Source organism: Cheilinus undulatus, linkage group 5, assembly GCF_018320785.1.
Source record: "Cheilinus undulatus linkage group 5, ASM1832078v1, whole genome shotgun sequence".
Lineage (NCBI taxonomy): Eukaryota > Metazoa > Chordata > Actinopteri > Labriformes > Labridae > Cheilinus > Cheilinus undulatus.
This window is the reverse complement of record NC_054869.1, coordinates 3,366,198-3,393,745: the sequence shown is the minus strand read 5'-3', so window position 1 is coordinate 3,393,745 and position 27,548 is coordinate 3,366,198. Positions and strand designations below refer to the sequence as shown.

Below are 27,548 nucleotides of genomic sequence, written 5' to 3'. Positions count from 1 at the left end.
AGTCTATGAATGTAGATCTTATAAATGTGAAATGGTATGTACAAGTTAATGTTGAGAATCCATTTACATGCAACACACTTATATCAACACTAGTCACTCTGTCCCTGTAACCTCTCTTTCACAGATAAGTTTTTGTCATTTTCTTTCTTTATGTTCCTTTCTTTCTTCTTCTCATCCTTCTCCTCTCTCTTTTCACATAGGTTTGATTGCATTATGATATGGTGAGGTTGAACTATGAGCCTACAATTTTTATTATTATTATTATAACTATTATTATTTTATTATTATTATTATTACTATTATTATTATCACTCTTATACCTATTTTCATTATTATTATTATATTATTATTATTATTATAGTTATAATTATTACTATTATAATTATTACGATTATTATTATTATTGTTATTATTATTAGTAGTAGTATTCTAACTTTCAATATTATTATTATTTTTATTATTATTATAACTATTATTTTATTATTATTATTATTATTATTATTATTATTACTATTATTATTATCACTCTTATACCTATTTTCATTATATTATTATTATTATTATTATTATAGTTATAATTATTACTATTATAATTATTACGATTGTTACTATTATTATTATTAGTAGTAGTAGTAGTATTCTAACTTTCAATATTATTATTATTGTTATTATTATTATAACTATTATTATTATTATTATTATTACTATTATCATTATTATTATTATGACTATTACTATTATTGTTGTTGTTGTACCAAAGTATTGAATTATTTATTTTTAACATATGTGCAAACAAATAGATAAAAAACAAAACAATAGATGCATAATAATAATAATAATAATGATAATAATAATAATAATAATCATCATCATCATATAAAAAAAATCTGAAACCAAAAACAATAAGATTTGAGTTAAGATTTGAATCTCAAAACAGTAAACCTGCGACTGAAAAAAATATGTGCATAGAAAAATAAAAAGAAATGATTTTATCAAAAATAATAACAGCGCTAAATATAAACCAAACACAAAAAACCTAAAACTTCTATTTCCTTTGTTTTTAGTTTCAGTTCAGCGTTTTTTTTTTTTTACTTCAAGATCAAAACTTTAAGTTTTACTTTCAAAGTTTATTTTTCAGTTAATTTTTTTTTCTAAATATAAGGAAGCTTTTTTTACTGATTTAGCCCCTTTCTTACCTCTTTAATGATCACTCTCACTCACTTAAAAGCCTCATATGAATTGTTGCAGGCACACATTTATAACTGAAAGCTCTGACTCACGCCCACTTTTGACTCCTGACCCCGCAGCTGAGAACCTTTTAAAAAAAGTTTAGAAACATCTTTTGAAAGAATAAAAGTTATTTTAAAAGTGCTTTAGGCTGGAGAAAAGTCCTTTCCTGCTCTCCGTAGTCCCTTCGTAACTCCCTCTGCAGACTTCCTTCATGTTCTCAGATGTCAGGGAGCAGAGGGCTCATGTTGCCTTCCTCCTCCTCCTCCTCCTCCACTTCGTCGTCTTCGGAAACGGGATGTGATGTAAATACTCCTCTGTCTCTGGAGTGTGCAAAGCTTCTTCTTAAACACTCTGCTGGAGGAAAAGGAGCCGAAGAAGAGGGAAAAGACGATAAATGAGGAGAGGCAGCGGATGATTTTGGAGGTAAAGACACCGTTACTTTTCTCCAGCATGAATCTGTGAGCTCCTCCGTTCGTCCGCCACCACAGAGCTCCGAGCAGCCCGACAGAAGAGCGACAAACACGGAGGAGAGAGGAGAAAGAGGAGCTATCTGCTGCTGCTGTTGTGGATCAGGAGGGAGCGCGCGGACAGGTAAACGGCTGTCTGCTCTCATTTGTTTGTCAGTGTGTTTGTTTGTTTGCTCTTCTAACGGAGAGAAAGGCGAGAGAGAGTAGAGGAGAGTTTGAGTGGATGACAGCAGAGCTCTGGTGAGTCCTGCCGCTCACTGAGGCCTTCATGCTGCTCATCTAAAGCTTTGTTTGGAGCTCTGGGCTGCAGACAGTGACCGTGGCTTCAACACGTTTCTGTTTGACTATAAAGAGTGGTGCCAACAGGAAAGATACAAGACAAAAAATAGATAAAATGCATCATCAGATCTGCAGAAACTAGTACTCCCCAAAACCACAACTGTCACATTATCGCTACAGTGTGAATGATTGACAAGGAACAGATGTAGAAGAGGGATAATAACTACAGAATAAGCAGAGGAGGTAACAAATCCAACTTGAGATTTGTTTTCATAGAGAAGGAGATATACCTCAGGATACAAGGGGACACTGATAGACTAGAACAAGGGTCATTTATAACCCCAATCTGTTTAATCTATTCATGTCACTGAAATTCAAACACCTTCCTTAGCTTCACCACTGAATTTTACAGTAAGCGGCTTAGCCCTGCTTACTGTAAAATATCCTGCACTGTCTCTTACTGATAGAGTAGCTCACTGTGGTAAAAGCCTAACCTCACATGCACATGTGCACTCATTAACTGTAACTTAAATCACTGCGGTTAAATGCTTCACCTCCTATGCATGTTTGCACTCGTTAATCTACTAGGGCTGAATGATTTTCAAAAATAATTGAATAATATAATAATAATAATAATAATTGAAACTTTTTATGTCAACATTGTGATTGTGATTATTGTTCGGTACCTCATCCTATGTTTTTTTTCCAACAAATTAAAGCAGTAAATAATTCAATATTATAAACTAGGGCTGGGCAATTAATCGAAAATTAGATTAAATAGCAATATGGCTTGGTGCAGTTTTCAAATCACATAAGGTACAATATTTCTTTACCTGTCATTTTTAAATGTTTTTTTTTTTTTGTTGCTGCAGAGATACTATATATTATGTATCATGCAATCATCCAGAAGTGCTATATTTGTTGACTAAAACTATGACTAAAAACGTTTGTCGACAGCCTTTTTTTTCCACATGACAAAAACTAGACTAAGACTAACAAAAATAAATCTGTGATGAGTAGTTTAGATTTCATCAAGATGACTAAAACTAGACTAAAATGCAGGGTTGTCCCGATCAGGATTTTTTAACATTGAAAATTTGCCGATACTGAGTCCTGATCCGATACTCAGAATTACCTAGATTAGAGTTTCAATTGTTTTTGTTTGCAAAAATAGCTGAAGTAAACAGAATAACTACTAAATCTCTCAAACGTATTCCATTTAACTCAGTACAGCCAACACTGTTGTAAAACACATAAAATCACATTTCAGCTCAGAATGGTGTCATAGCTCTGTTTTACTTGAATCATTCGTTAAAAAAATAAAGTTACATTTTCACTTAGTGCAGTGTTTGAATAAAATCAGACAATCAAAAAACCACTTAAGAGGAGTCAAAACAGCTGACAGACCTGAGCAGTCAAAAAAATAAGTCAGATAACCTCAGTTCAGGTGAAGCAGAGTCAATAGTCACAATAACAAATTAATTCAATAAATTAATTTGAAATATTATAATTCCACTTAGAAGTGGTACTAACTTGACTTTATTAGTCACAACAAAAACTGAACTAAAAATAAGAATTAAAAACATCCCAACTCCACATTAAAGTGGTGTAAACAGTTTAACTTGAATGGGATCAAAAACAGATGAAGCATACAGATTGAAAACAACAATCCCTATTACAATGTAGCAGCTTAATCTGAGACATGAACCAAAACATTAACACTGCAAAAAAATTAAATATCAAATACAAGGCACTCTCAATGATACAGTGCAATTTCTAAAGTGCAACTGGAGCTGCTACATCACTTTTTCCTCCCTCACTTTAATTTCTTTACCCGCTGTAACTTTAAAATGAAGTGAAGATTCTTGTTGAGGAACATTCTCGATGGTCTGCTTTACATGCTCTGCTGTGTGAGACCCACTAAACTGGCGTGCATGTGATACTGCACGCTTTAGCTCAAAGATGGAGGATGTTCAGTGAGACTCAGCAGTGACATGGGGCAAACATCACAGCTCTAAACGTCTGTGGTGAAGCTAACGGCAGTGACGTTGCTTTTCTCTAGCATGCTTCACGTACTTTGTTGTACAGCTCCGGTAAGCCAGTGTCACTAATGTAATGTTGAGACGGCAGGGCATAGCGTGGGTCTAAAAGCTCAAGAAGATGACAAAAACCCAAATTCTCCACCTCGGAGATGGTCCGGTTGTGTAAAACGATGTATTCAACCACTTTTCTGTTATCCCATTTGCCTTGTCGCTCTCTCGAGGGTATTTGTCTTTCTTCTTAAAGTCCAGTGTGGTTCTTCGGTGCCGCTGCCTGTTGCTATCGTGAAGTCGACGTATTCAGCTGCATGTTTAGTTTGGAGACGACAGATCAAATTTGTAGAGTTCAATGCAGCTCTGCTGCTACCACCTCGTGAAACGGTCATGTTACAGATGCTGCAAGAGGCCGCTGGACTGTTTTCTCTTTGACACACCGCTGACATTTCAAAGAAATGCTAATGTTGCTACCGCTACTGGTGCATTTATGGTCTGTCAGTAAATTGTGCTCCGTCTACAACAGCTGATGTAAATTATCGGCTTGGCTGATCGGATTAAATTGCCGATCTCGGATTAATTAAAAATGCTTATATCAGCTCTGATCCGATACATACGATCAGGAGTGGGACAACCCTGGCAAAAAAGTAATGTAGTTTTCAGGGGACCCCAGGTTTAGATAACAAATGCTTGGACTAAAAGTAAAGACTAAAATGTGAGGACTCTTTATGGACTAAAACTAAAAAGGGTAGAAATGACTAAAATGTGACTTAAACTAAAAGACGTGATCCAAAGACGATGACTAAAACTCAAAATTAACACTGATTCATGGGCATTTTTTTAGAATAGTCTACAAAATCCTATTTTTGGTGTGTTTTTCTTATTAAATATGAGAATGACATAGAGATGATATTTTGAAAAAGGTAGTCTCAGTTTCCTCTATTTTATTTTCTGGCATCCTGACATTTGTGCACATCATGGCCTGGCTATAAAGTCTGACATTACTTTCCTATAGTTCAGTAAGGATGTTCCTAAGAGTCTCTTTCCTCATTCAGCTAAAGGCTCATTTAAATTTGAGTCTAAACCTTGGAAAACAGTCAAATTCCTCACAGGGTCATTGTGTCAGCAGGTGTGATGTGAGCCAGATATACTCTCTAAACATGGCTAACATTAGCAGCTAGCTCCGTCAGCCGTAGTTCCTCTTTGTAGATTAGTATTGTGCTTTGATGTGTGGCCTCTTTTCCCTTTGGTTGAGTAGTTATACGTGAATTTAACCCTCAACAGCCTAAATATCACTTTATTTCTATTTATGACTTAATAAATGGTCATGCCACGCTGTTCTTACCACACACTAGCCTTTTAGCCACCGCTGAAGTCCTCATATTTACGTCCGGTGAAGTGCCGTGCTAAAGCTCAGACAGGACAGCAATGGCTATTAACTAAAGCTACGGCAGCCTCTAGTGGCAGGAGGTTTAAAAGTTTAAAGAGCCTTAAAGATCAATGTTCAAGCCTGTGTTTATAAAAAATGAGAGGTAATTAGTTAAACCGACTCGTAGATCTGGTGCTGGCTACTGTGATAAACAAATTTAACCACTTAACTGTGCTCATCCCTAATTATTAACATTACTAATGAAAAGGTAATTCTGTATTAATTAATAGGGCTGGGACGAGTCACTTTTCTTCGATTTTTTACGATTTTTTTAGGTGCCGATTCGATTTAAATTGCGATTCTACTATTTTGCCGATTTTAGCAATCTTTAGTTAGCTTTTTAAACACCAGTGAAAAAGATGAGTGACAATGATGCCTACAGACTATATCAGAAAAAATACACATCACATGTGTATAACGATACATCACAAAATATGTCTAACTAGAGAATACAAAATAGTTATAAAATGGTCAAGTGCAGGATTTCTCAGTTTATTCACAACAATTTAGTATCAATTTCACTGAATTTGACACAGACTGAGCTAAATACTGAATATGAAGTGCATAAAGTCTATACATATGTGCGTGGTATATATATGTATAACTTATTATGTAATTTTAAGTTAATATCGAATTTAACAATGTAGAATTAAGCTATTTAAAAAATATATAGTCCTGCATCATCTTACATTTTTACCTATCTTGGTTCAATCTGAAGATGAGGATTTTCCCCATTTGTTGCACTGAATTAAAATGCTACCGTGATTTTTTTTTTAAGAAAAGGGGAATAAATTATTATAGAGTGAATGTACTCCAATCCCTTATATTTCATATTTTATCAGTTTTTTATGTCATCACATAATGTGTTTGTGGAGGGAGATTATGGGAGACGAGCTGATCGTCACGTCCAGCTTTAAGACTGATGGACTGTGTTTTGCAGAGGGCATGACGTGACAGGCCAGTGTTTCTTCCTTGTGTTACCGAAGCCGTCATTCTTAACGACACTACACGGGACAGGTCCTTACAAATAAAACGACTGTGATTATGGTTGCATGAGTAGAGACCAGCGGTAGCTTCAACGGGCTTGTTTGTTGATGTTAGCCGCTAGCTGTAGCGCTAACGCGATGATGCCTAACTAGTAGATTCGTTGTGTTGTCTCAGTATTTTACTCTGGCGTGGCATATCTTGCAAACGACTGTCTAACTCCTGTCTAAGTTTGTGCTGTCTTTAATGTTTTGGAAGCCAAAATAAGTCTACACATCCACTATGAATGCGGCAGAAGTCGCTCTGCTGGGTAGGTACAAGCAACCAGCTCACGCAGACCGGAAGTCTCGTGTGATCTCGTTGTCTCAAGAGAGAAGAGGCAAGAGTCAACTGCCAGCTAGCGATGCCTGCCGCCAACTAGCGGTCAGGGGGTGAAATTACACCACAAACTGCCGCACCAACAAAGTGAATAATTAGCTAATTAATTAAATATCGATACTGCATTTTAAAATATCGATACAATATCATGCCAGGAAGTATCGCAATATTTCAGTGTATCCACCCCTATTAATTAAAGGGGTTTACATTCTGAAAAAGGCTAGACTGTTCTACAACATAAATTAATGAAGTTCATGTCTTGTTGCTTTGATAATAGTGGTTATTATTCAGGTTAAAGTCAAATATAACAGCATAACTCTAGAATGGATCATGATTTTGATGACCTCCAGGGCCTCTCTCTTTGTCTCTAAGACAGCCTTTTAGGACTAAAGTTACCAAGATGACGTCAAACCATCTTGAGTTTGCCTCCTGCTTTCATATAAAGATAATTCATCCCATCCTGATATCTGCCATCCTGTCCCAGTTTGTAGGTATTAGACCCAGATTTCTTTAAACTCGACCTGGAGTCAATAAAATAATCTGTCTGGGAGATTTCTGACACATACTGGACCATGTGAGGGATGTTAGAGCAGACACAAAGGAGACAGCATCCTGCAGAAGTTCAGATAGTCACTTCCAAAGCTGTTAAAGCTCATTAAAGTCATTAATCCACTGTAAAAGTGTTTGAACCGTTAATCAGACTGATTGGTCCTTCTGCTCTCATGCTTGGTTTCCTATAGAATCACCTCTTATCTATAAAATCTGACTGGAAACAGCACAAAACGTCTCGTGGATCCTGTTGTAGCTGTGGTTGGAGTGGAAGCTGAAGATTACAGAGTGTAAATGAGTGAGTGTGGAGTTTCCATCTGTGAAGCTGCAGACCATTAAACCATTAAGAAACCACGGAGAGGGTCTGTTAGACGCTCCTAAAAGAAAGAAAGAAAGACTGTGACACGCAACAAGGCAGACTTTTATCAAAGATATCGAGATATCCCGTTTGTTGTTGATGAATTTCATTGTCGATAAGTCGTCAGATGTGTGTTTTCATGCTTAGCCTGTACATGGCATTGATCCACAGGATGGAAAATAGACTTCGTCAGCTAATATTGGAACATGTTTTTAAAAATCAAAGGCAGAGAAAATCCTGCACACTTTCTAAATTAAACTGATGATTATTCACATTTAGGCTAAGTTGCACATGAATTTGCATAATTGGGGGCTTAGTTTACTGACAGGTGGGTGCTGCTTAGATGACATAAAGTAGGTTGTAGAATTAAGGGCTATCCATTATTTAAATCTGTTAAACGTTCACAAAATGTTTGCTGCGTTATATGGTATTACTGCCAGGTGTTTAAAAACCTGTTATTACTGGAGCAGCACTTTGGACCTAGCCTTGCAAAGCAGACAGAATTGCCAAACTCCCTCTCTGTCATCAGGCAAATCCATCTTAAAAAGCTCAGATCTACGTTTGTGCAAAAGCAAACACTGTTCAGACCAATCAGCATTATTTGAAGAGAACGAATCAGTAAGTAGGGGCGGGGTTTAGTTGTATTCAAAGCGAGTTATGTCTGCCTCCACTGTGGTGATTAGCTCACATGTAGCTTTAGCATAGTGTCGTTTTTATCAGAACTGGCACGTTTCTGTATGAAATATAGAATAAAAATAAAAATAAAAGCGCTTCATGATAAAAAAGATGTTTTGCTCTTCTGCCAACTTGCTTGGGCATGAGTTTGTGAGAGTTAGGGGGAAAGTGTTAGTCGTTGTGAATGGTTGTGCACGGTGGCTGCTAGTGGAGGGATTAGCTCGGACTTAGCCACAGCAGCAGTTTTGTCAGAACTGGACGACATTTCTTTATTAAAACAAGAGCAGAGAGCAACACTAAAGCTTTCCATGACAGAAAGCTGTTTTCTCCAGGTCTGCTTCAGCATGGGTTTGCAGTTACAGTGGGGTTTGCCAATGGCTGCTGCCGCAGTGGCTGTTAGCTCAGATGTTGCTGTAGGAAAGTGGCAGTATAACTGGGACTGCACCACATTTCTTTTTTAAACAAGAGCATAGAGCCACACTGAAAGCTTGTCTCAGCAGAGATGATGCTATGGCACATCTCCTGACCGGCCTTGGCCTCAATTTTATTCACTAAGAAGCTCCACCGTTAACAATCTGGCAGCAGTAGCCTGTCTACTGAAGAGCAGCGCATGTGCACAATCTAATTTGGTCTTGTTGGCCCGTCATGTATGTGACAGACAGAACAGTCCTCCAATCACCTTCTAAAATGTTTTTGAAAAGTCCTACCCTTCCTAAACACTTTCTGTGGGAGCTTTCCCAAAGGAATGTGAAATACATGCAGTGGATATTTGAAACAGTCTATCTGGCATGTCATGTTAGGCTGGACCAAGCACTTATAAGCATGTATGCACACATACAGTGAGCAGAATGCACCATTGCATGCATTTAAAACAACAACAAAGATGGCTGATTGTTACAGTGGTACTGGAAGTGATTTTTAGTTGCAGGGTTGTTTTCACACTTCACTGGTAAACTAAGTTACATCAGGACAAAAGATACAATTTTGTCTTTTTTCCTCTTCTTTTGTGCATAGTTGGGCTCCTGCACTCCCTTGCTCAGAGGTTAAGTCAGAAATAGTTCACCACTGGTATCGGACAGAATCTTCGTATGTATGTGAAGAACTGTTTTGTTGCTTTGAAGCAGTTAAAGATCAATTGCTAAATATTATTTATATCTGCACAACAAATGCTGTGCTTGAGTGCCCAAATAAACCAACAAGTACCTTCACCTAAATATCTTTTTAAAAAAAGAACTAAGAGAAGTCCAAAAAAAATCTTGAAAAATATTTTAAATAATGCCTGATGTTGCTGCTGCAGCACCCAGCATGCCCGGTTATTTACACTAAACTTCATATGATTTCTTATCACACATTCACCCTCAAAAAAGAGATTTATAGTGTTGTAAGACTCACACTGCAGTGGAGTAACCTGACACACCAGCTGGATTTGTTTCACACATCCATCTGGAAAAACTTCAATACTGAGCGTCTGGGAAAGGGCAGAGGATTTAAAAGAAACTCGTCAGGTGATTGGATGAATGTTCTGTCAGTCACATCTTTATGGGCCAACCAGAGCAACAAAACACGTGACATAGCCACGACCGAGTTACGCGTGCACAGCTACCGAGGAATAACGTGAATCATGGCAACTGTAGACATGTCAGTACATGACTTTTGTCATTTTTATAAACAACTCACTGCTGTTCTTTGTTCGTTTTTAATGAAGAAATGTTGTTGAGTTCTGATGAAACTGGTGCTTTAGCAGCATCCACGCTAATCTCTTCCACCATAACTGCACCAGCCTCTTGTTGCCGCTTGCTTACGTCAGAACTCTGCTGCACCTGAAAGTACTGCCCATTGTCGCTGATTGGTCCTGTCACTTTCCAACGGGCCCAAATGGTTCAGACGGGAGCTTTGCAAGATGGATTCGCCAGTGAGAAACATGGAAACTGGCGTATCCATCTGCTTTGCAAGGTTAGCAGTGGAGCACGTTTCCCAGTATGACTGTAGAAAAGACCACAGCCCAGTGCAATGCTCCTGTCAGAGGGATGTGCTGGTCAGCTGAAAACATAACTGGAGAGTCAGAAAGAGATAGTGATGGGAAATCCAGCTCTTTTCAGTGATCTGGATTATTTGGCCCGGCATCAGTAAAAAGAGCTGGCTCTTTCGGCTCCCTAACGGCTGTCAAGTAACAGGGAGTTTTGGGACACAATTGCAGATGAAGGGTTTTCAAAGTTATCCTAAAATGATAACCACTAAGATCACAAGTGATCAGTTGGGAGAGGGAAATAAAAAACAGTAAACCAAAAGCTCCCACTCACATATAACTAAGGACTAAACCACCACTGCCATGCACCTGACTACTAACTCAAACTTCTAGGGAGACTGAGAAACTCTCTTTAAATATAATTCAAAGGCCACAAGGCTCATGTCAGAAGAAGAACAAAAAATATTGAGTAAGGATACTCAGCTCTGATTTACAACTATCTTTGAATAACAGGGAATTCTAACCACCTAGAAAGATTCTCAAAACTGCTTTAGCAGATCCTTTTTACCACACACACAAAAGAAAACACAGACAGATGCGCTCAGTGTCCCTGATGGTGAGATAATGAGTCAGCACAGAGTGCTGCAGCTCAGGTGTCTATATCAGCTTGCCACACCTGGCCCTCATCAGGGCCAATCAGCTCCCACACACCTGGCATTGCACTGATTGACTCACACTGTGAGAGACCAGGCTGAACCCCCTCACAACGGCTCTACATGGGCACCAGTTTGGCTTCAGTTGACCTGTCAGTTTTAGCAGTGTCATAACATATGATTGCTATTTGAGCAGGTATTTTACTCCTACTATACTCAATTTTTACAGTTGATGAAAATATCATGTAATTATTTTTCAAAATCTACTGTGTCCCCAAAACCTCAGATGCGGGTCAGATGAACTCTGCTCATTGGCTGGGATGTATGACACACCTGAAATACAACATTAATGTTACACCATTAGACAATAATATCCCTACTAATCAATCAAATAACACACTGTCACACACAGTCTGTACAAAAATAAAACTAGTAATAATAATAATGATATGAAATGGCTCTCAAACTCATCGATCACGTAAAAGACCTGGCTCTTTGAACCGGCTCGATGACCAATCACTAGAGGAGACACTACTTTAACAGTAAAGACTCATGCCCATTCCTTGTGAGTGCTGCCTCCACGACAGCCATGCCCACTGGAGTGATCCTGGTTCCCCAGATGGGGATGCCAGCATCAAATTGATCCAACAGGATGGATAAACATTGGCTCATCGTAGCTGTTCCTGCTGCATTATTTACTGACAGCTGATGTCTCATCAGGGCTGATAACAGCTGGTACTGATGTTAAGCAGATGCATCCCTGTTGATAGTCTGGACATGTTGTTTCACTTTGAAATGGACCTGGGATTTGTGGGTTCCTGAGTCTGTCATTCTGTTTGGGTCGATGTGCTCTGTTGAGCTTGACATGCACTGGAAGCAGATAATGCTGGTGTGCATCTCTAGCAGATCGGAGCTTCCAGCACATGCCTGAGACGGATTATGACGTGTGCTGTGGGTACTAAAGATTTACCAGAGTGATACTGGATTTGCTCAAGAGCAGAGTTACTAAACCAAAGAGCCAAAATGTTGAAAAATACCTTTGCAAGAGCCACAATCTGGGTGGTGAAAGGTGGAAAAAGTGGTCAAAAAGCAGCAAACACTGGGAGAAAGTGGCCTCAAAGGGCAGAATGTGGCAAAGTGGGAAGGGTGGGAAGTGATCAAAAAGTAGGTCAAGGTGGCAAGAAATTGTCAAAAAGTGGCAAAAATCTGAAAGAGGGTGGGAAAATGGCGAAAAAAAATGTGAAAATGGAAAAAGACCAATTGCAAAAGGCAGCTTAAATGGGTGAGAAGTGGCAAAAATAGGCAAAAAGGGGCAAACACTGGGGGAAAAGTAACAAAAAAGGGCAGAAAGTGACAAAAATGGATGAGAAATGGTAAAAAAATGAGTTACAGGTGGCAAAAATCATCCAAAAGTTGCAAAACCGTGGCAAAAAATGAGTGAAAAGTGACTAAAATGGGCAAAAATGAGCATAAAGGGGGGAAAATGGGCAAAATGCATCAAAGAGTGGCAAAATGGGAAATAGGTGGTATTTAATTGCAAAAGGCAGCCTAAATGGGTGAAAAGTGGCCAAAAAGGTGAAAAAAGGTCAAAAATTGCAAAAAACAGTATAAAAGTGTCAAAAAGAAGTGTCAGAAATGGGAATAATGTTTCAAATTCAGACATAAAAGAGCCACAAATCATTACAAAACAGCCACACGTTATCACTGCTCTAGAGTTTTCCACATCAACAGACTGTGGAAATTACGGATTATAGAAGCACGCCAGTGTTTGTTGACTGGACCAGTGGCTGGCAGCTGTATTAGTGTGGAGACAGAATTGAACTGGGACTAACTAGTAGTGCTGGAGTCATCTACCAACGAGAGGCTAATTCTGCAGATCGCTAGAGACTGTCTGCGTCTTATTTGTTTCCCTGGCTATAACACACTGTCTCTTACACAATGCATGCTGGGATTTCATGGCTAGATTGATCCTGAACTCTGACAGGCTGAAGTTAGACTAAGTTTGTTGAAACCAGCGGACATTTTTAAAGAGTCAGGAGTGGTCAGGCTGGACTATTTAGATGTCCAGAGCTGTGAACTAATGTTAGTGTTGAGCCGTGCAGCTTCACGTTGTGTTAGCTGGCTGATAAATGACTCTGCCATACGGAGAAACCAGAGACACTGGAGCTGCTCCGCCTGCTCCTCCCTCTGCTGACAGACTTATGACTCCCTGCATACCTGTGTGTATGTGTGAGTGTTATACCCAGATCTTCATGTCTTCAGGGCTCATATTTTGAATTGAGCAGCACGGTGTCATGTGACATATTCAGCGACAGAGCAGTAAGTGCAATGAGTCAAAGGCTCATCCTTCAAAAGCAACAGAGCAACGTTTAAAATCCAAACTTTTTATCCACCTTCTTAACGGTGCATGTGACTCAAAGAGTGCTCTGTTTGAAAACAGATGTGTAAAGTCTAAAAAAGCTGAATATTCAGGTCAAATTCTTCACTAACGTGATCTGTAAATCATCAGATTTGGGCTAAACCAATCTGTGTCCAGGTTTTCAGGTGTGTTTGATAGAGTTCACCTTGGCAGCAGAGCCGTCTGTCAGTTCAAAGCTCTACATGTTAAATCAAGCACTCTTCACATTCCTCAGATACCAGCCGCTCTTTTTGAAGCATCTGCTGATTGGCCACAGCTCAGACCTCGTAACCTTCACCTGCTTTCAGGTGAGTTTTATGTTTTTACTGCTGTGCTGGTGCACGTGTGAAGTTTTAATGCTACTGGGCTAAAGAGGCTGAAACCATAGAGATCTAAAGGGCCATTCCACCATCAATTTGTTAAAATACTTTGGCGTCTGCATAAATAAAGCCTTCATGGTTGTCACAGATCAAGCAGGCTAAGCTCAGCAGAGTGCATGAACATCCATTTGTCCTCTCGGTAGAAACTTGTTGAACACTGCTGTTCTTGCGGTTTGTCGTGCTACTTCTTGTTGATGTTAAAAAGCTAATAATTCTCAGAAACTTTGACTCTTTATTTCTGTTGTAGTTTCCTGTTGATGAGCAGCTGGGAGTTTTTAAAGTGTGTCATCTCAGACATCTGGATCTGAGCTCTGTGTGACTGTATGTGTGTTGTTCATTGTTTAGGGTGTTGCATAATCAGAGAGCAGAGCAGCTACAGAAAGAGAAGTTTGCAGAAAAACAGAACCTAGCTGAAGAAGCACAGAATCTCTGTCGTCTATGTTCCTAGTTACGGGGGAGACGATGATACAAACCAGGATAAGAAGTTCACATCTAGCTTGTTTATCGTTGATTTAACTGAGCTGTAGTCTGCCTCTTTCAAACAGGTCATGAGTTAAAACACAACTCTAAACAAAAGCTGTTCTAATTCAAATCATTGCAGCGCTGGGATAAAGTCAAACTGAGCTGATCCACTGCAGCTCACAGCTTGTGTTAAAGTTAGGCACACTCACTGCATGGAGAGAACCCGTTTTACCTCATTGCTGTGCTTCACGTTAATTCCGTTATCTTGACATTTACCTGTCAGATGGAAAGGCTCCCAAATAACTTGAGAAAGCCAAACAATGTCGCCTGTAACAGTAACAACAACAGCAGGTTATATTCCTCTGCCACACTTTACTCCGCAGACCGCGGTATGCTTCATCTCTCTTCCCTGTTCAAACCTTGGCGGACCGGAGCACACTGTCTTTAGAGCTCATCAAAAAAGCTTAGTGCAGATCGTGCAAATGTTTGTTGCACACTTACGGTTCAGAAAAACAAGACGCAGCTTCGTATAAGACAGAAAAACTAAATCTTAAGTTGTCTTTCATTTGCAGCGTGATTTACCTCTGGATTGGGAAGCAGAAGGGGAGGGGAGTAAAGAAGAAGAAGAAGATAGCCGATACATTCTATTTCATCACGATCTGACGTTATCCTATCACGCCAGCATGCAGCCACAAGCACAGCCAGCAGGTGTGCACCTCTGCAGATGTTTTATTCATAGCTTTGACAAAAATGCTATGAGCCTCAAACAATGACATTAATTAGATGATGTTAACAGGAGCGCTGGGAATGATTTAAAGTTGCAGAACTGTTTTCACACTTCACAGGTAAACTGAGTTACATCAGGACTGAGTCTTTTTCCTCTCCCACTATGGCACGTACACATTCTCTTTTCTTCCCCTCCTCTAAGAGGAAATATGAGAAACAATCCAAAACTACTCTGATACATGACATGAGACAGTTGAGCAGTTTTCTTTGTGCTTTTAAACAGGTAAAGAAGTTCAGTCAGGAACACTCTTGCCATACATTTAACCATTTATTGCAAATGGTGAGCAGTAATAAACCCAGAACAGAGCAGGCATCAATGAAAACAAAATGACACTGATTAAGTCAGATGAAAGTGAAAACATTTGCCAAGAATGTTTTCATTAATCAAGAACTAAAGTCAGAGGTTCGAAGACGTAGTTCCGACCATAAACGATGCCAACTAGTGATCCGTCAGCGTTATTCCCATGACTCACCAAGCGGCATTCGGAAACCAAAGTATTTGGGTTCTGGGCGGGTATGGTTGAAGAGCTGAAACTTAAAGGGATTGACGGAAGGGCAACACCAGGAATGGAGCCTGCAGCTTAATTTGACTGAACACAGGAAACCTCACCCGGCCTGGACACGGGTAGGATTGACCGATAAAGCATAGAGGAGGAGCTGGAGTCAGGGAGGGTGGCAGAAAGCAGGTGCAGAGGGAGCATAGCCAGGCTAATAAGGCTGCATGAGTGCAATTAGCCAATAGCATGCTGAGAGTGAATCAGCTGGCTGTCTGCTAATGATGGCCTGGTGAGATCAGCTGATCACAGTCTGCCTGAACTAACACTGTACACTTGATTTCTGTCATCACTTTTAAAGCGTCGTCACACGCAGGCAGGTGAAAACTGACAGATACTCCAAATGAATTAATTATAAACATTCATAGCACCATCTTAATGGTGTAATTGAAGCAACACTGTGGCTTTTCTTAATACCCTTGGGTACGGTATTACAGTTTTGCACCCATTCCACACCAACACTCATTTTTAACATTTTAATCTTGATCAAACGCTCCGTCTGAAGTGTGGCACAGCTACAGACCACCAGTAGCCACTGTGGCTGTTCTTAATGGTTCCTCGGTGCAGCAATGCTCTTTATTCTGATATAAACAACTGCTAACTGCTTTAGCACCAGTAGCATCTTGTTGGAACAACACGGGTTAGCACTATTTTCATGTATAAAATGGGGACTAAAGCTGTCCAGAGGCTGTCAGTTATACTGAAAGAATTATTTGGTGATAATATTCAGCTCAGGATTGTGGATGTAAACCTACAGAGAGGATGGAAGGCCAGTTCTGCTGAAGTTAGCCATGCTATGTAAATCAGCTTTGCACCGTTAGAGTGTGAAGTCGGTTACAGCAGGAGTTCTCAACATTTTCAGCCTGTAACCCCCAAAATAAAGGTTCCAGAGACCTGGGACCCCCACTGTACCTGAAGGTGGTTGATCAGTCATGTACAATTAAGAATAATCCATGTGCAAACAAGGCTGTCCATAAGGAGGGATAAAGGGGAGAGCTTTTTGGAGCCCCGTCAAAACTGGGGTCCAGCAAAATCATGGTCTATTGTAGGAGTGTAACGGTATGTGTATTTGTCTCGTACCGTCATGGTTTGGTGCACGCAGTCATACGACCAATACGTCTGAGTGAGTATTAAAAAAAAGTCGAGTTCTCACTTTAATCCAGGAGGCGGCAATGTGCCTAAAAGCTGCCAGCAACCATCATTACAGAATAAGGAGCAGTTACAAAAACAAATGAAGAAGAGTGATGGCGAGTTAGAAGAGCCATCAGCTTCATTTAAATCACCAGTGGTGCTCTGGCTCTGTGAATCATATTAACTTTACCTTGAACTATCAGCCTCAGAGGAATGAGATAGGGACTCTGTAGCTGTGTCATAGGTAAAGTTATCCTCAGATTTCACGCAGCTTTAACCTCTTTATCCTCCAAGATCGGCTGTGAAAAGTTCTTCCAAACTGTGTAGTGGGTCCCACTGGTTAAAAAAGTAATCCAGTGCTGAAGTCCCTGTTAAAATCGTCAGAAAAGACGCTTATTTGCATACATAACAAGCTAACTTGTGGTTGTGTGATGATACGTTCAAGTTAGCTGGGAAATTTTAGTGTCTAAGGAATGGTTATAAATATGTCAATATGTCAATGAAAATAACCTAGTTATTCAAAAATGTATTTATTTCTTAATATTTTTAATCATTGAAGAACTTTGGATGGAGGTTGCAGCATTATTTATAATTTAAATGTTATTTAATCACCCTATTTAATATATATATTTTAATATAATTTAATTAAAAAATTAAAATTACATTTTATTGATCTGCTTCAATCACCATACTTAAACGTGACTTCAAAACCGAGGTATGTACCGAACCGAAATTTTTCTGTACCGTTACACCCCTAGTCTATTGTAAAGTTTAGCTGTAATATCCATATTTTCTATTTAACATGAAACAATAACCACTCTTATCAAAGAAATAGTTTTTTTCAATTGTTTGTGTAGTAAAATGCCTTCTTGAAAATAACCCTTTTGTTAAAAAAATTAAAATGGTTTTGAAATTCCTACTATATGTTAATAATGGGAAAAAAAATACTGTAAAAGGTTGGATTTTAACCCTTTAAAGCCTGAAAACACAAATTATAGCCAGAAAATTCTCATTTTTGGAACTGAAATGTTTATTTCACTTCCTACTAAAATCCAAAACAATCCAAATTTCCATGAAATTTAACATATATATATTTTCTGTGTCTCATTTGATACATTAGGTGTTTTTGGTAACTGATAATCCACTTGAGGGCATTTCTGTCATTTATCAGATTGTATGGTTGGTTGATTAAACTACCAAAATTGGGCATATTAAATAGTGAAATGTAGTTAAAATGGGAAAAAATGAGTGTAAAAAGTAGTTAATAGTGGCAATAATGGGTCAACAGAGGCAACCTTAAATAGCAGGAACTGGTTTAGAAGTGACAAAATCAGGCAGAAATAAAGTGGTGGAAAGAGTTTTTACAAAAATAAGTGTGGCAATTTGTTAAAATTTTAGGGAAAAAACCATGAAAAGGGGTTAAAAAATTTGACAAAATTGGTGTGAAGTGGCAACGGTGTAATGGTAAAACTATTCTTTAGGGCATCTGGAGACCACCTCCCAGTGTCTCGTGACCCCCAAGGGGGTCCTGACCCCAAGGTTGAGAACCACTGGGTTACAGGATGATCTTGTTTGGATCAAACTGGTCGGCTAACCTGAGTTATCATTTGCACTCAGTCGTCTATGACAGTATTCACCTGGTAACGTTACTAGTGTAACATGAAGATTAGATGGAGTAAATTTACTGCAAACTAAACAATGCAAATAAGTTTCAAAGATGTAACTGAACAATCTGCACTAATATTTACATCAGATGCTCTAGAGAGCCGTTTGTTTGTACCTTCCTCTGTTCTATTGTCTGCCCTGCTGTTCTGTTTTGTTCTCAGTGAACTCTGTCTTATTCACCCCTCAACCAGGGCGAGCGAGAGAGAGAGAGAGAGGGGCAGATTCCTGTGTGTTGCAGTAAGAGAGAGACTTGGAGAAAGGCATGTGGATTCCTGTGTGTTGTGTGAGCGAGAGACATAGAAACATGCGTGCAGAGAGAGAGAGCGAGAAAGCGCCGGGTTGCGTTGAATGTTAGGAATGTTGAGGCTTTTGGCTCTAGTTTGTTCTGACGGAGGGAGGAGGAGATAAAGAAGGGGGGAGAGGAGGGCCAGGATGAGCGGAAAAGGAGGATAGAGGGAGGAGATAAGGAGGGAGGAAGGAAGGAGATAAAGAAGCAGAAGATGAAGGAAGCAAAGCTGAAAACAAATGAAAAAGAGTGTTTTTAAATTCTAGACAGTTTTCTTTCTATGTCAGGGGTTTTATTGTTTCACAGGTTTGATATGAAGATCATAAATCATAACAAAACCTGGTCAGAGTCAGACAGGATGTACGTATACATCATGAACATGATGTGCTGTAGGGTAAATGTGTTGCAGCCGCTGCCAAGAACACACAATTAGAATCAGAATCAGTTTTATTGGCCGTGTTTATGAGCACATATGAGGAACTTCACTCCTTATATTTGTCCTCTGAGTACAGACAGGGATTATAATGGTAATAGGAAGTTATGTACAGGCCCATAGATGGAAGTAGATGTCAACATACGGGTGGAGATGATGACTGATAAACATCAAATAATAAACTTTAAAAGTTTAAGGGTTTTTATTAGGGCTGGGCAATTATTCGCAAATTAGATTAAATTGCAATATGGCCTGCTGCAATTTACAAATCACCGAAGTTGCAATATTTCTTTAACTTGAAATGTGTCAAAATAATACCAGTTTAGTATCTATTTATTTGGCAGCAGCAGCAGAGATTTTATGCATTTTTATTGACATTATTATTATGTATGTTTTTCTTAACCAAAACCAGTTATATAAAAATGGTAATGTCCTTAAACAAAGGAAAAATTACATCACATTTGCAATATGAGCAAAAATGATAAGCTAATTCTTAACGCCCTATGAATGCCCATTTTATTTTTTTCCAAATTCCCTTTTTCTTTTCAATTTTAATTTTTTGGGATTCTGTTTTTTTAACCTTTACACTAATTTTACCATAAAAAGGGTGTCCTGTTTATGTAAATGAATGAAATGCTCACTAATTAAATTGAAATAACCTTAAATTCATTGAAAAAGGGCCACAGTGGCCCAGGAGCCACAGTTTGGATAACAGTTTGGATGACATAAAATAATCATAACCAGTGTAACAGATATTTCCAGCATTTTCAGACACATCCCCGTGTATAATCACATCCTAACTGATGTTCATAATTTAAATGAAGAAATCCTTCTGTTCTCTCAAACACAGAGTGATAGTAACTTATCAAGAAGGTCACATTGAAGTTTTGATGCTGCATTGTTTTACTCCTGACTGTGACGGTTCTCTCCTCATCTCTCTCCATCCTCGCTCTCTGTCCGTCTGCCTCATATCAGACCGCTACGTTAATCCAGACACGTGTTGGAACTACAGTATCTACAGGAGGAATTATTAAGCTAATTGTTACTTGAATGTAACATCATTTAGACTGCGGGATTTCATAAAATCTCGAGTCCGTCCGCCTCGAGTTTGAAGCCTCCGAGAGGTGAGCAGGTCCTCAAGTTGTGACTTCACCTGTGTGCCTTCAGTCTATGACTCTCTGGTGTGTCGAGTTGATTGATGGATTAATATTGTAATCATTCATTTTAAGATAGATATTCTTGTTTTTACTGAAAGTCAGCGAATTTTTTTTGTAAAATATTTATTACTTTTTATTGTAAACTGAATTTTTTTCTTAAGCGATCCTTCTTTTGTAGGTAAAACTAATATTTTAACTATTAAATAGTAGAAAGATATTTGCAATGACAAATATATAGGTTTATAAAAGTTAAAAAACATATTTTAATGTGTATTTTTTTGCTTTTCAAAACTGATTTGTTTCTCTGGCACTTGTTAAACTTTTGTTTAAGACATCAATCACAGATCATCCCTCTAATAACAGCAAAAGCAAACAGCGAGTCATGACCATTTCAGACACAGTAAATGTCGCAGAATTAAAATACTTGATACAAAATTACGTTTCTCACACCCTCAGCATCATCGCCAAACATACAGAGGGTTTAAAGCAGGTAATTCAGGATAAACAGAACGTCTAGGTATAAATAACGTTATGACACTGAAGTTAGCTTTCAATGCTATCATTGTAGAATGCTAACGGGTTCTCTATCAGACAGCCCCCGGACAGATCTGGCAGTCCGGACACATCTGGTACCTACACCGGTGTTCTGTGCAGCTGCTTTGACATGCTGTGATTGTTTAGGAGGGGCGGGATGGGCGTTTCTGAAGTGAGGGACAAGTTGTGCCCTGCTTTAGTGATCCCCTGGAACATATTCCTCAGATGCACGTTCCTTTTTATTAAAAACAAAGCATTTCGGGTAAAATTCATTCTATTTCTGTGATTTCTGCATTAAATAGTAGATTCCGTTTTTATTTGCCAATTCCACGATTTCGTCCGCCATTCCCTAAACGTGGAAACCATAGGGCCCTACACTCCTTGCCTCAGCTCACTCGTCTTTTCGTCTACTCTCTTGTCTCTTGTCTTTCTAGTGATTGTAGGTCCGCCAGGTGGTGACCCCTGCTCTAAAATATCCTTGTTTATTCATAAAAATCACAAAAAGTTAAAAGTTAAAAGAATTAGATAAAAAGTCAGGAATATGGTCAAATAAATTCATGTTTTCATTTCATATTCTTATTTTTGCATCTCATAGTTATGACTTTTTATTTCATATGTTCACTGTTTTGACTTTTTATCCTGTTTTTGACCTTTTAGATCCTTAGTTTTAAATTTTGCGTAATATTTTGACCTTTAAATTGAAAAATTTAAATGTTTTTCTTGTGCTTTGACATTTTAAACTGATGATTTTGAACTGATCCCGTATTTTGACTCTTAATAATCATGATTTCAACTTTCTATCTCATATATTTGCCTTATAAAAACAATATTTTGACTTTAAATGCCATGTTTTGAACCTTTTGAGCTAATAAGTTTGATTTTTTATCTCAGATTTTGAGCATTTAAACTTATAATTTTGACCTTGTTCAATCTCTAAATCCTTTATCATCAGTGCTAAGGTTTTCCCCTCATAATTCATCGCTGGTGAAAATGAGGTTGACAGTTTATGTTTAAATGTTGACCCTGTTCGGCCCACAGGTTGGACCCAAATTCAGAATTTGGCCCCCGCTGTGATTGAGTTTGACTTCGCTGGTCTAAAGCAAGCCCCAAGCTTTTGCTGTGAGTACGGTTTAGTACCAGGAACTCACTTTTTGGACTTTTCCCCCTCCAGTTAAAAGCTTAAACTTAGGAAAACAGTTAAAAAAGGAGCCTTAAACTCCTTAAAAAAGCAGTTTGTGATAAAGTTCGATTTGTTTTTATGTTACAGAAACATTTACTCGATGTTGATCTTCAGGATGGCCTGTTCTTACGCTGTAAAAATGCTGAACTGTCAGACTAGATGACAAGCCTTTAGCTCTCTTTTCCTCACTCTCTCTCTGCTTCTCCTGATGGTTTTCACTGTTTCTGCTGTTTTTCCCCCTCTCTGGTCATGTGATTTTTCTGTAGAGATGAGCAACAGTGCAGGAATCTGAGCTGCAGCCAGCACATTACATAAAAGCCCTTCTCCCTCCTGATCGCTGCCAGAAAATAAAAAGTAAACCGCTCAGTTCTCAGCTGAAGTGAATGAACTCACTTCCTGACAGCAGAGCGGAGATCTACGTCAGAAACAGACAGAAAACACGCTGCTTGTTTGAAGAGCTGACTGTTTCATTAATGAGCTGGATGGTTTCTTACTTAGTTTAGTCCTCAGGTTTCTCCCAGCTGTGAGAATCAGTCAGGAACAGCCGGTTACTGTCAGGAGTCTGTGAACCAGCCTGTAACCAGCAGCGCTCTCTGCATCTTCACACTGGCAGCTAAACATGAAGACGCTCAAAACTGAAACAGCTTTGCCAGTAAAAACAGCAGGTTTTGGCTACATGTCACTGCTTCATCAGGATTTTATTTATGCACTAACACCAGTCATAGCCGAGACCAGAGGTTTTATGTTCTCAGGTTGTCCTTCCATCCGCTCAGACCTCCTCATATCACAAGATTACTTTGACTGGTTCTCTTCAAACTTTGCACAAATTTCCACTCTGAGTAAAGGGTGAACTGGTCAGATTTTGGAGGTCAAAGGTCATTAGGAGTCATGGTCAGCCCTTGCGTATATGCCACAAAAAATATCATAGCCTTTCTTTATTACTTTTCTGTTATTTTACTAGAAATGCCATCCTTGTTTTCTATCGTACAGACCAGAACTACAGCATAGGATGCAATTAGGTGATGTGTGACTCAGTATGAATGTCATACTTTAATTCATCTAAACCCCATTTCCAAAAAAGTTGGATCACTGTGTAAACAACAGTCAATGATTGTCAAATCTCATAAACCCATATTTTTTTATTCTCAGTAGAGCATAATCAACAAATCAGATGTTGAAACTGAGACATTTTACCATTTCAGGAAAGATGTTAGCTCATCTTAAATTTGATGGCAGCAACACGTCTCAAAAAAGTAGAAACAGGGCCGTGTTTGCCATTGTTTAGCATCCCCTCTTCTGTTAACAAAAGTCTGTCAATGTCTGGGAAGAGGGAGACCGGTTACAAGAGTTGGGAGAGGAGTGTTCTCTTGGTGAAAGGTCTGGACTGCAGGCAGACCAGTTCAGGACCCAGACTCTTCTCCTGTGAAGCCATGCTGTTGTGATGGATGTGGTTTAGCATTGTCTTGCTGAAATAGTACATACAGCCTTTTTCTGACAGAGACGTTGTCTAGATGGGAGAATATGTTGCACTTAAAGCTCTACTTTTCAGCATTGATAGTTTCTTTCCAGATGTTAGAGCTGCCCATGCCATAGGCACTAATGCAACCCCATACCACCAGAGATGCAAGCTTTAGAACCGAGCCAGGTGAACAAGCATGGCAAATATTGTGCCACCATTTAACCTCACAAGCCTAACAAGCATGTTTTTGGTGGTGGGAGGAAGCCATGCATGCATGGGAAGAACATGCAAACTCCACAGGAAAGTCCCTGACCGGGAAGCCAATCAGGAACCTTACACGGCTGACACATGTCAGGTTAAAGAGATATAGCACCTCCTAGGACATATTATGATCTGATCTTAATTTAAATTTTCCACTCAGCCTTCATTGATGTCTGCTGATACTGATGTTAAACTGATGCATCTGTGCATCACCACTGACACTACACAAACATGAACCCTGCCTTCTTCCTGTCCTGACTCTTTTTCTCCTCATGTTCCAGCTTCTAAAAAGAAAATGTCTCTTAGCTTTTGAAAACGGCAACAGACAGGAGCCATCTAGCGCCATAAGATCTTGGCCACAGGATTTGATCCCTCACCTTGCTGAGGTGATTTTCTGGTGTGCACTGAGACGCAGTGACATCACTGCTTGATGTGGTTGAGGCAAAACTTTCTACATCAAATCACTGCTGTTGAGTTTGTCCCGCTCTGTGATTATCTCTGCTTTGCTCTTCCGTCCATTGTTATCGTCAAACTTTCCTCGCTCCCTCTCCTGTGCTTCAACCCAACAACCCTCCCCCTTCCTATCTTTGTTTTTCCTCCGCTCATTTTTCTCCTCGGCCCGCCTCACCCCGCTGTCTCTCTCCAGTCTTCAGGTCTTCTTCTCTTTGTGTGCCTCTGCATTTTTCCCAACAGTTTCTCTCTCTTTCTTTCTGTTTCTCTCTCTCCTGTCCAGCTGTTTCCTCCTCTGAGTCGATGTTTGTCGTTAGGAAACATAAGTATATATCTAAATACCTCTTTGGCGTGTATGTGTGTGGGTTACAGTGTTGCGTAACCTCTCTGGGTAGGCTGCTGTTTGTTTCCAGGATTTATAAACTGCTCCGCTCCACCAGCACTGACATTGTGAAATCTTTCACACAAACACACATACACAGACTCTCTCTCTCTGTAGTTTGTCTACAACAGCGACTGTTGACCTCCTTAGGTACAAACATGAAACAGAATTAAAGGAAACATGACATTTGCCTAACTCTTGATCTTTATATAATCAAGAGGAACAACATGAACCATCTTTACAGTGTTTGAAATGAAGACGTGCACTCAGTGGACTAATATCTTTTCTAAAATCTTCTCTGAACTGTCTCTCTTTGTCTCTCTTTGTCTTTCAGAGATGTAGCGTGTGTTGGTGAGATTGTGGGACCATCATGCACCTCTTCCTGCTGCTGATCCTTCAAGCCACAGCAGCCTTTGGACAGATCGACCCCGGTATAACCACAAACATAAACATACACCGTATTTATGCGAGAGAACCTGTGATGACCAACAAAAACAACTTCCCTCAAACTTGCGTCTACCTGTCATTAAGGGACCTTCGTTGTCATGTTGGTTGATTGCAGACAATGTCACGTCACGGTGAAGAACTCCAGGCGGATGACAGGAAGTGATTTCTGTATAGAGAAGTGCTATCAAAATGCACCAAAGTTTTGTGCTGCTTACAGCTCTGTTTCCACCAAGTGGTCTGGTTTGGTTCAGTACTGTCAAGGGCTGAAGGACATTGGAAAAAACAGAAATTGCAATATCTCTGCAATATATATTGCAACCTTTTCTAATTATGTACATTTATTACATTTAAATAAGCAATTACAATTGTGAGGAAAATAGAGAGAAAAAGACAAAGCAGTTGGACAGAGTGACTCCTTGCACCACAGTGGTAACGTGGCTCAAACAGGAGCTCCTGTCTTACATAAAATACCCATCAGTGACACATCATTACTCGTTCTCTTACCCCACAAGGTTTATTTGCTCTATAGTATATCAACATTTTCAATGAAAGCAGGTTTATAAAAAAAAAAAACAAGGGAGAAAAGCTATTAAAGGTGCACAGCTAGCCTCTTAGCTCAGCAGTAGACTCCTCTCAACTCTTGTCTCCCTTCATCTGACTAAATGTGTAGTAGCAGGTCTGCAGGACTAAGGCCTTGTCCACACTGAAACAAAAACGATCTGGTTCATTTTTAAAAAGTTTTCTGTAAACATGGAATTGTTTCAAGAAATGTCCGTGTAAGCACAAAGCTATTCAAAGTGATGGAAAATGCCGTAGTTAATATTTCAGGCAAGTAGGTGGCGCTGTAACACTGCCACTGAAATGCACCAGAAACAAAGATTATAAAGCAAGCACACACAGAACTTTTCTCTTGCTCCAATCTTTCTCTGATGCTGCTCTGGCAGTCGATCTAAAAACGTGGCGTCTGCTGTCCTCCATGACCATCTGTTACTCACAGAGGTAGCAGAGGAGCAGAGGACACCAACACAATCATCTAATCTGCCATTAATATTGTTGATGGCTGGGCTCGCACATACAGGTTAATTTATTCTATTTAACCTTTATTTAACCGGGAGAAAAAAACTCACTGAGATTAAAAATCTCATTTTTAAGAGTGTCCTGGCCAAGATAGGCAGGAGGAAGCAGCAGGCACTGATATGGGCACCCATTTAAATGGCTCGAACTGATGGAAAATTTCTCATGGGATTGTACCTGTTCTGAAAACTTGTGTGTCAGTGTGCAAACATGATTAGAACATGTGATCAGTTTTCTTTTGTGCGAAAAATTTGGACGAAAAAAAAAAACTCAATGTGCAACAGCCTTTAGAGTACTACCATTTATTCATAAGTGCTGTTCTTCACTTCCTACCCCCCACTTCTGCACTTCTGACTTTCACCAGGATCGCATGACTGCAAACAACCTGTTGTCTTAGTAAGGCAGTGGTCCTCATAAAACTACAAGAAACACACAATACTAAAACATATTTCAACACAACAAAACCAACAAAAATGACAGTCTTCAGTTCTTTTGAATGCATAAATGTACAAAATACCAAAGTGAACTCACACTTCCTTTTATTTACCACAACGACAGGGCTCAGATGGTTGATGAGATTGTGTTTTGTGTTTGTCAGCACACTGTCGCTATGCCTTGGGCATGGAGGATGGACGGATCAAAGATGAAGACATCACTGCTTCCAGCCAATGGTACGAGACCACAGGACCACAATATGCCAGGTCAGTGAGACTACCGGAGACTTATCCCCTCATTAAATACTACCTACTGATTCTGTTCTTCTGTTTCTCAACTAAAATCTTTATAAGTGACAGTATTAGAAAAAAAGAATTCTGTTACTGCAAACAACAAATAAAACCAAATACAAACTATAAACAAAAAGAAACTATATGAAATAATAATGCTTTGAATGTGCTGTCATGTCCTACCAGCCTAAAAGCTTTAGAACGGGGTGTCAAACTCAGTCCCAGCAGGGGCCGGATTCTGGATTCAGGACTAACCTGAGGGCCTAACAGGGTCACCTTTTTAACCATAAACTGTCAACTTCATTTCACCAGTAATGAAATATGAAAAAATAAACTTAGCACTGATGATAAACTATCTGACATTTAAACAATGACATTGGCATTGACATTTAAAAAGTTTAAAAGATAACTTTAAAAGCTCAGAATCTTAGAAAAGTAAATTTATTAGTTCAAAAAGGTCAAAACAAGAAATTGAAATTTAAAAATAATGCTTTTAAAGGCAAATATATTAGAAAGAAAGTCAAAATCATGAGTTTAAAAGGTCAAATTTGAAATCAAATTTGTAATCATGAAATTAAAAGTCAAATTATGATTCAAAATTTTAAATTGTGAGTCTAAAAGGTCAAACTATGAGATTATGAAGTCAAAGTTTGGAGTTGAAAAAATGAGGTTAAATACAAAATAATTGGTTCAAAAGGTCAAAATATCACTTAAAAATTAGAATTATGAATCTTAAAGCTCAAAATATTATATGAGAGGGCAAAAATATGAGTTGAAATACTC

General features: G+C 38.9%; 1 protein-coding gene across 1 annotated transcript in view; it reads left to right on the top strand.

The window, feature by feature from the left end:
* Window positions 1-1,486: 1,486 nt before the first annotated feature.
* ddr2l (discoidin domain receptor family, member 2, like) overlaps window positions 1,487-27,548 on the top strand; it is a 51,012-nt gene continuing 24,950 nt past the window's right edge. Inside the window, exons 1-3 of the mRNA XM_041787940.1 lie at window positions 1,487-1,821; window positions 24,854-24,950; window positions 26,639-26,741. Of these exons, the coding sequence (XP_041643874.1) occupies window positions 24,890-24,950; window positions 26,639-26,741 (164 nt within the window). The 5' untranslated portion in view covers window positions 1,487-1,821; window positions 24,854-24,889. The remainder of the gene's footprint in view (window positions 1,822-24,853; window positions 24,951-26,638; window positions 26,742-27,548) is intronic.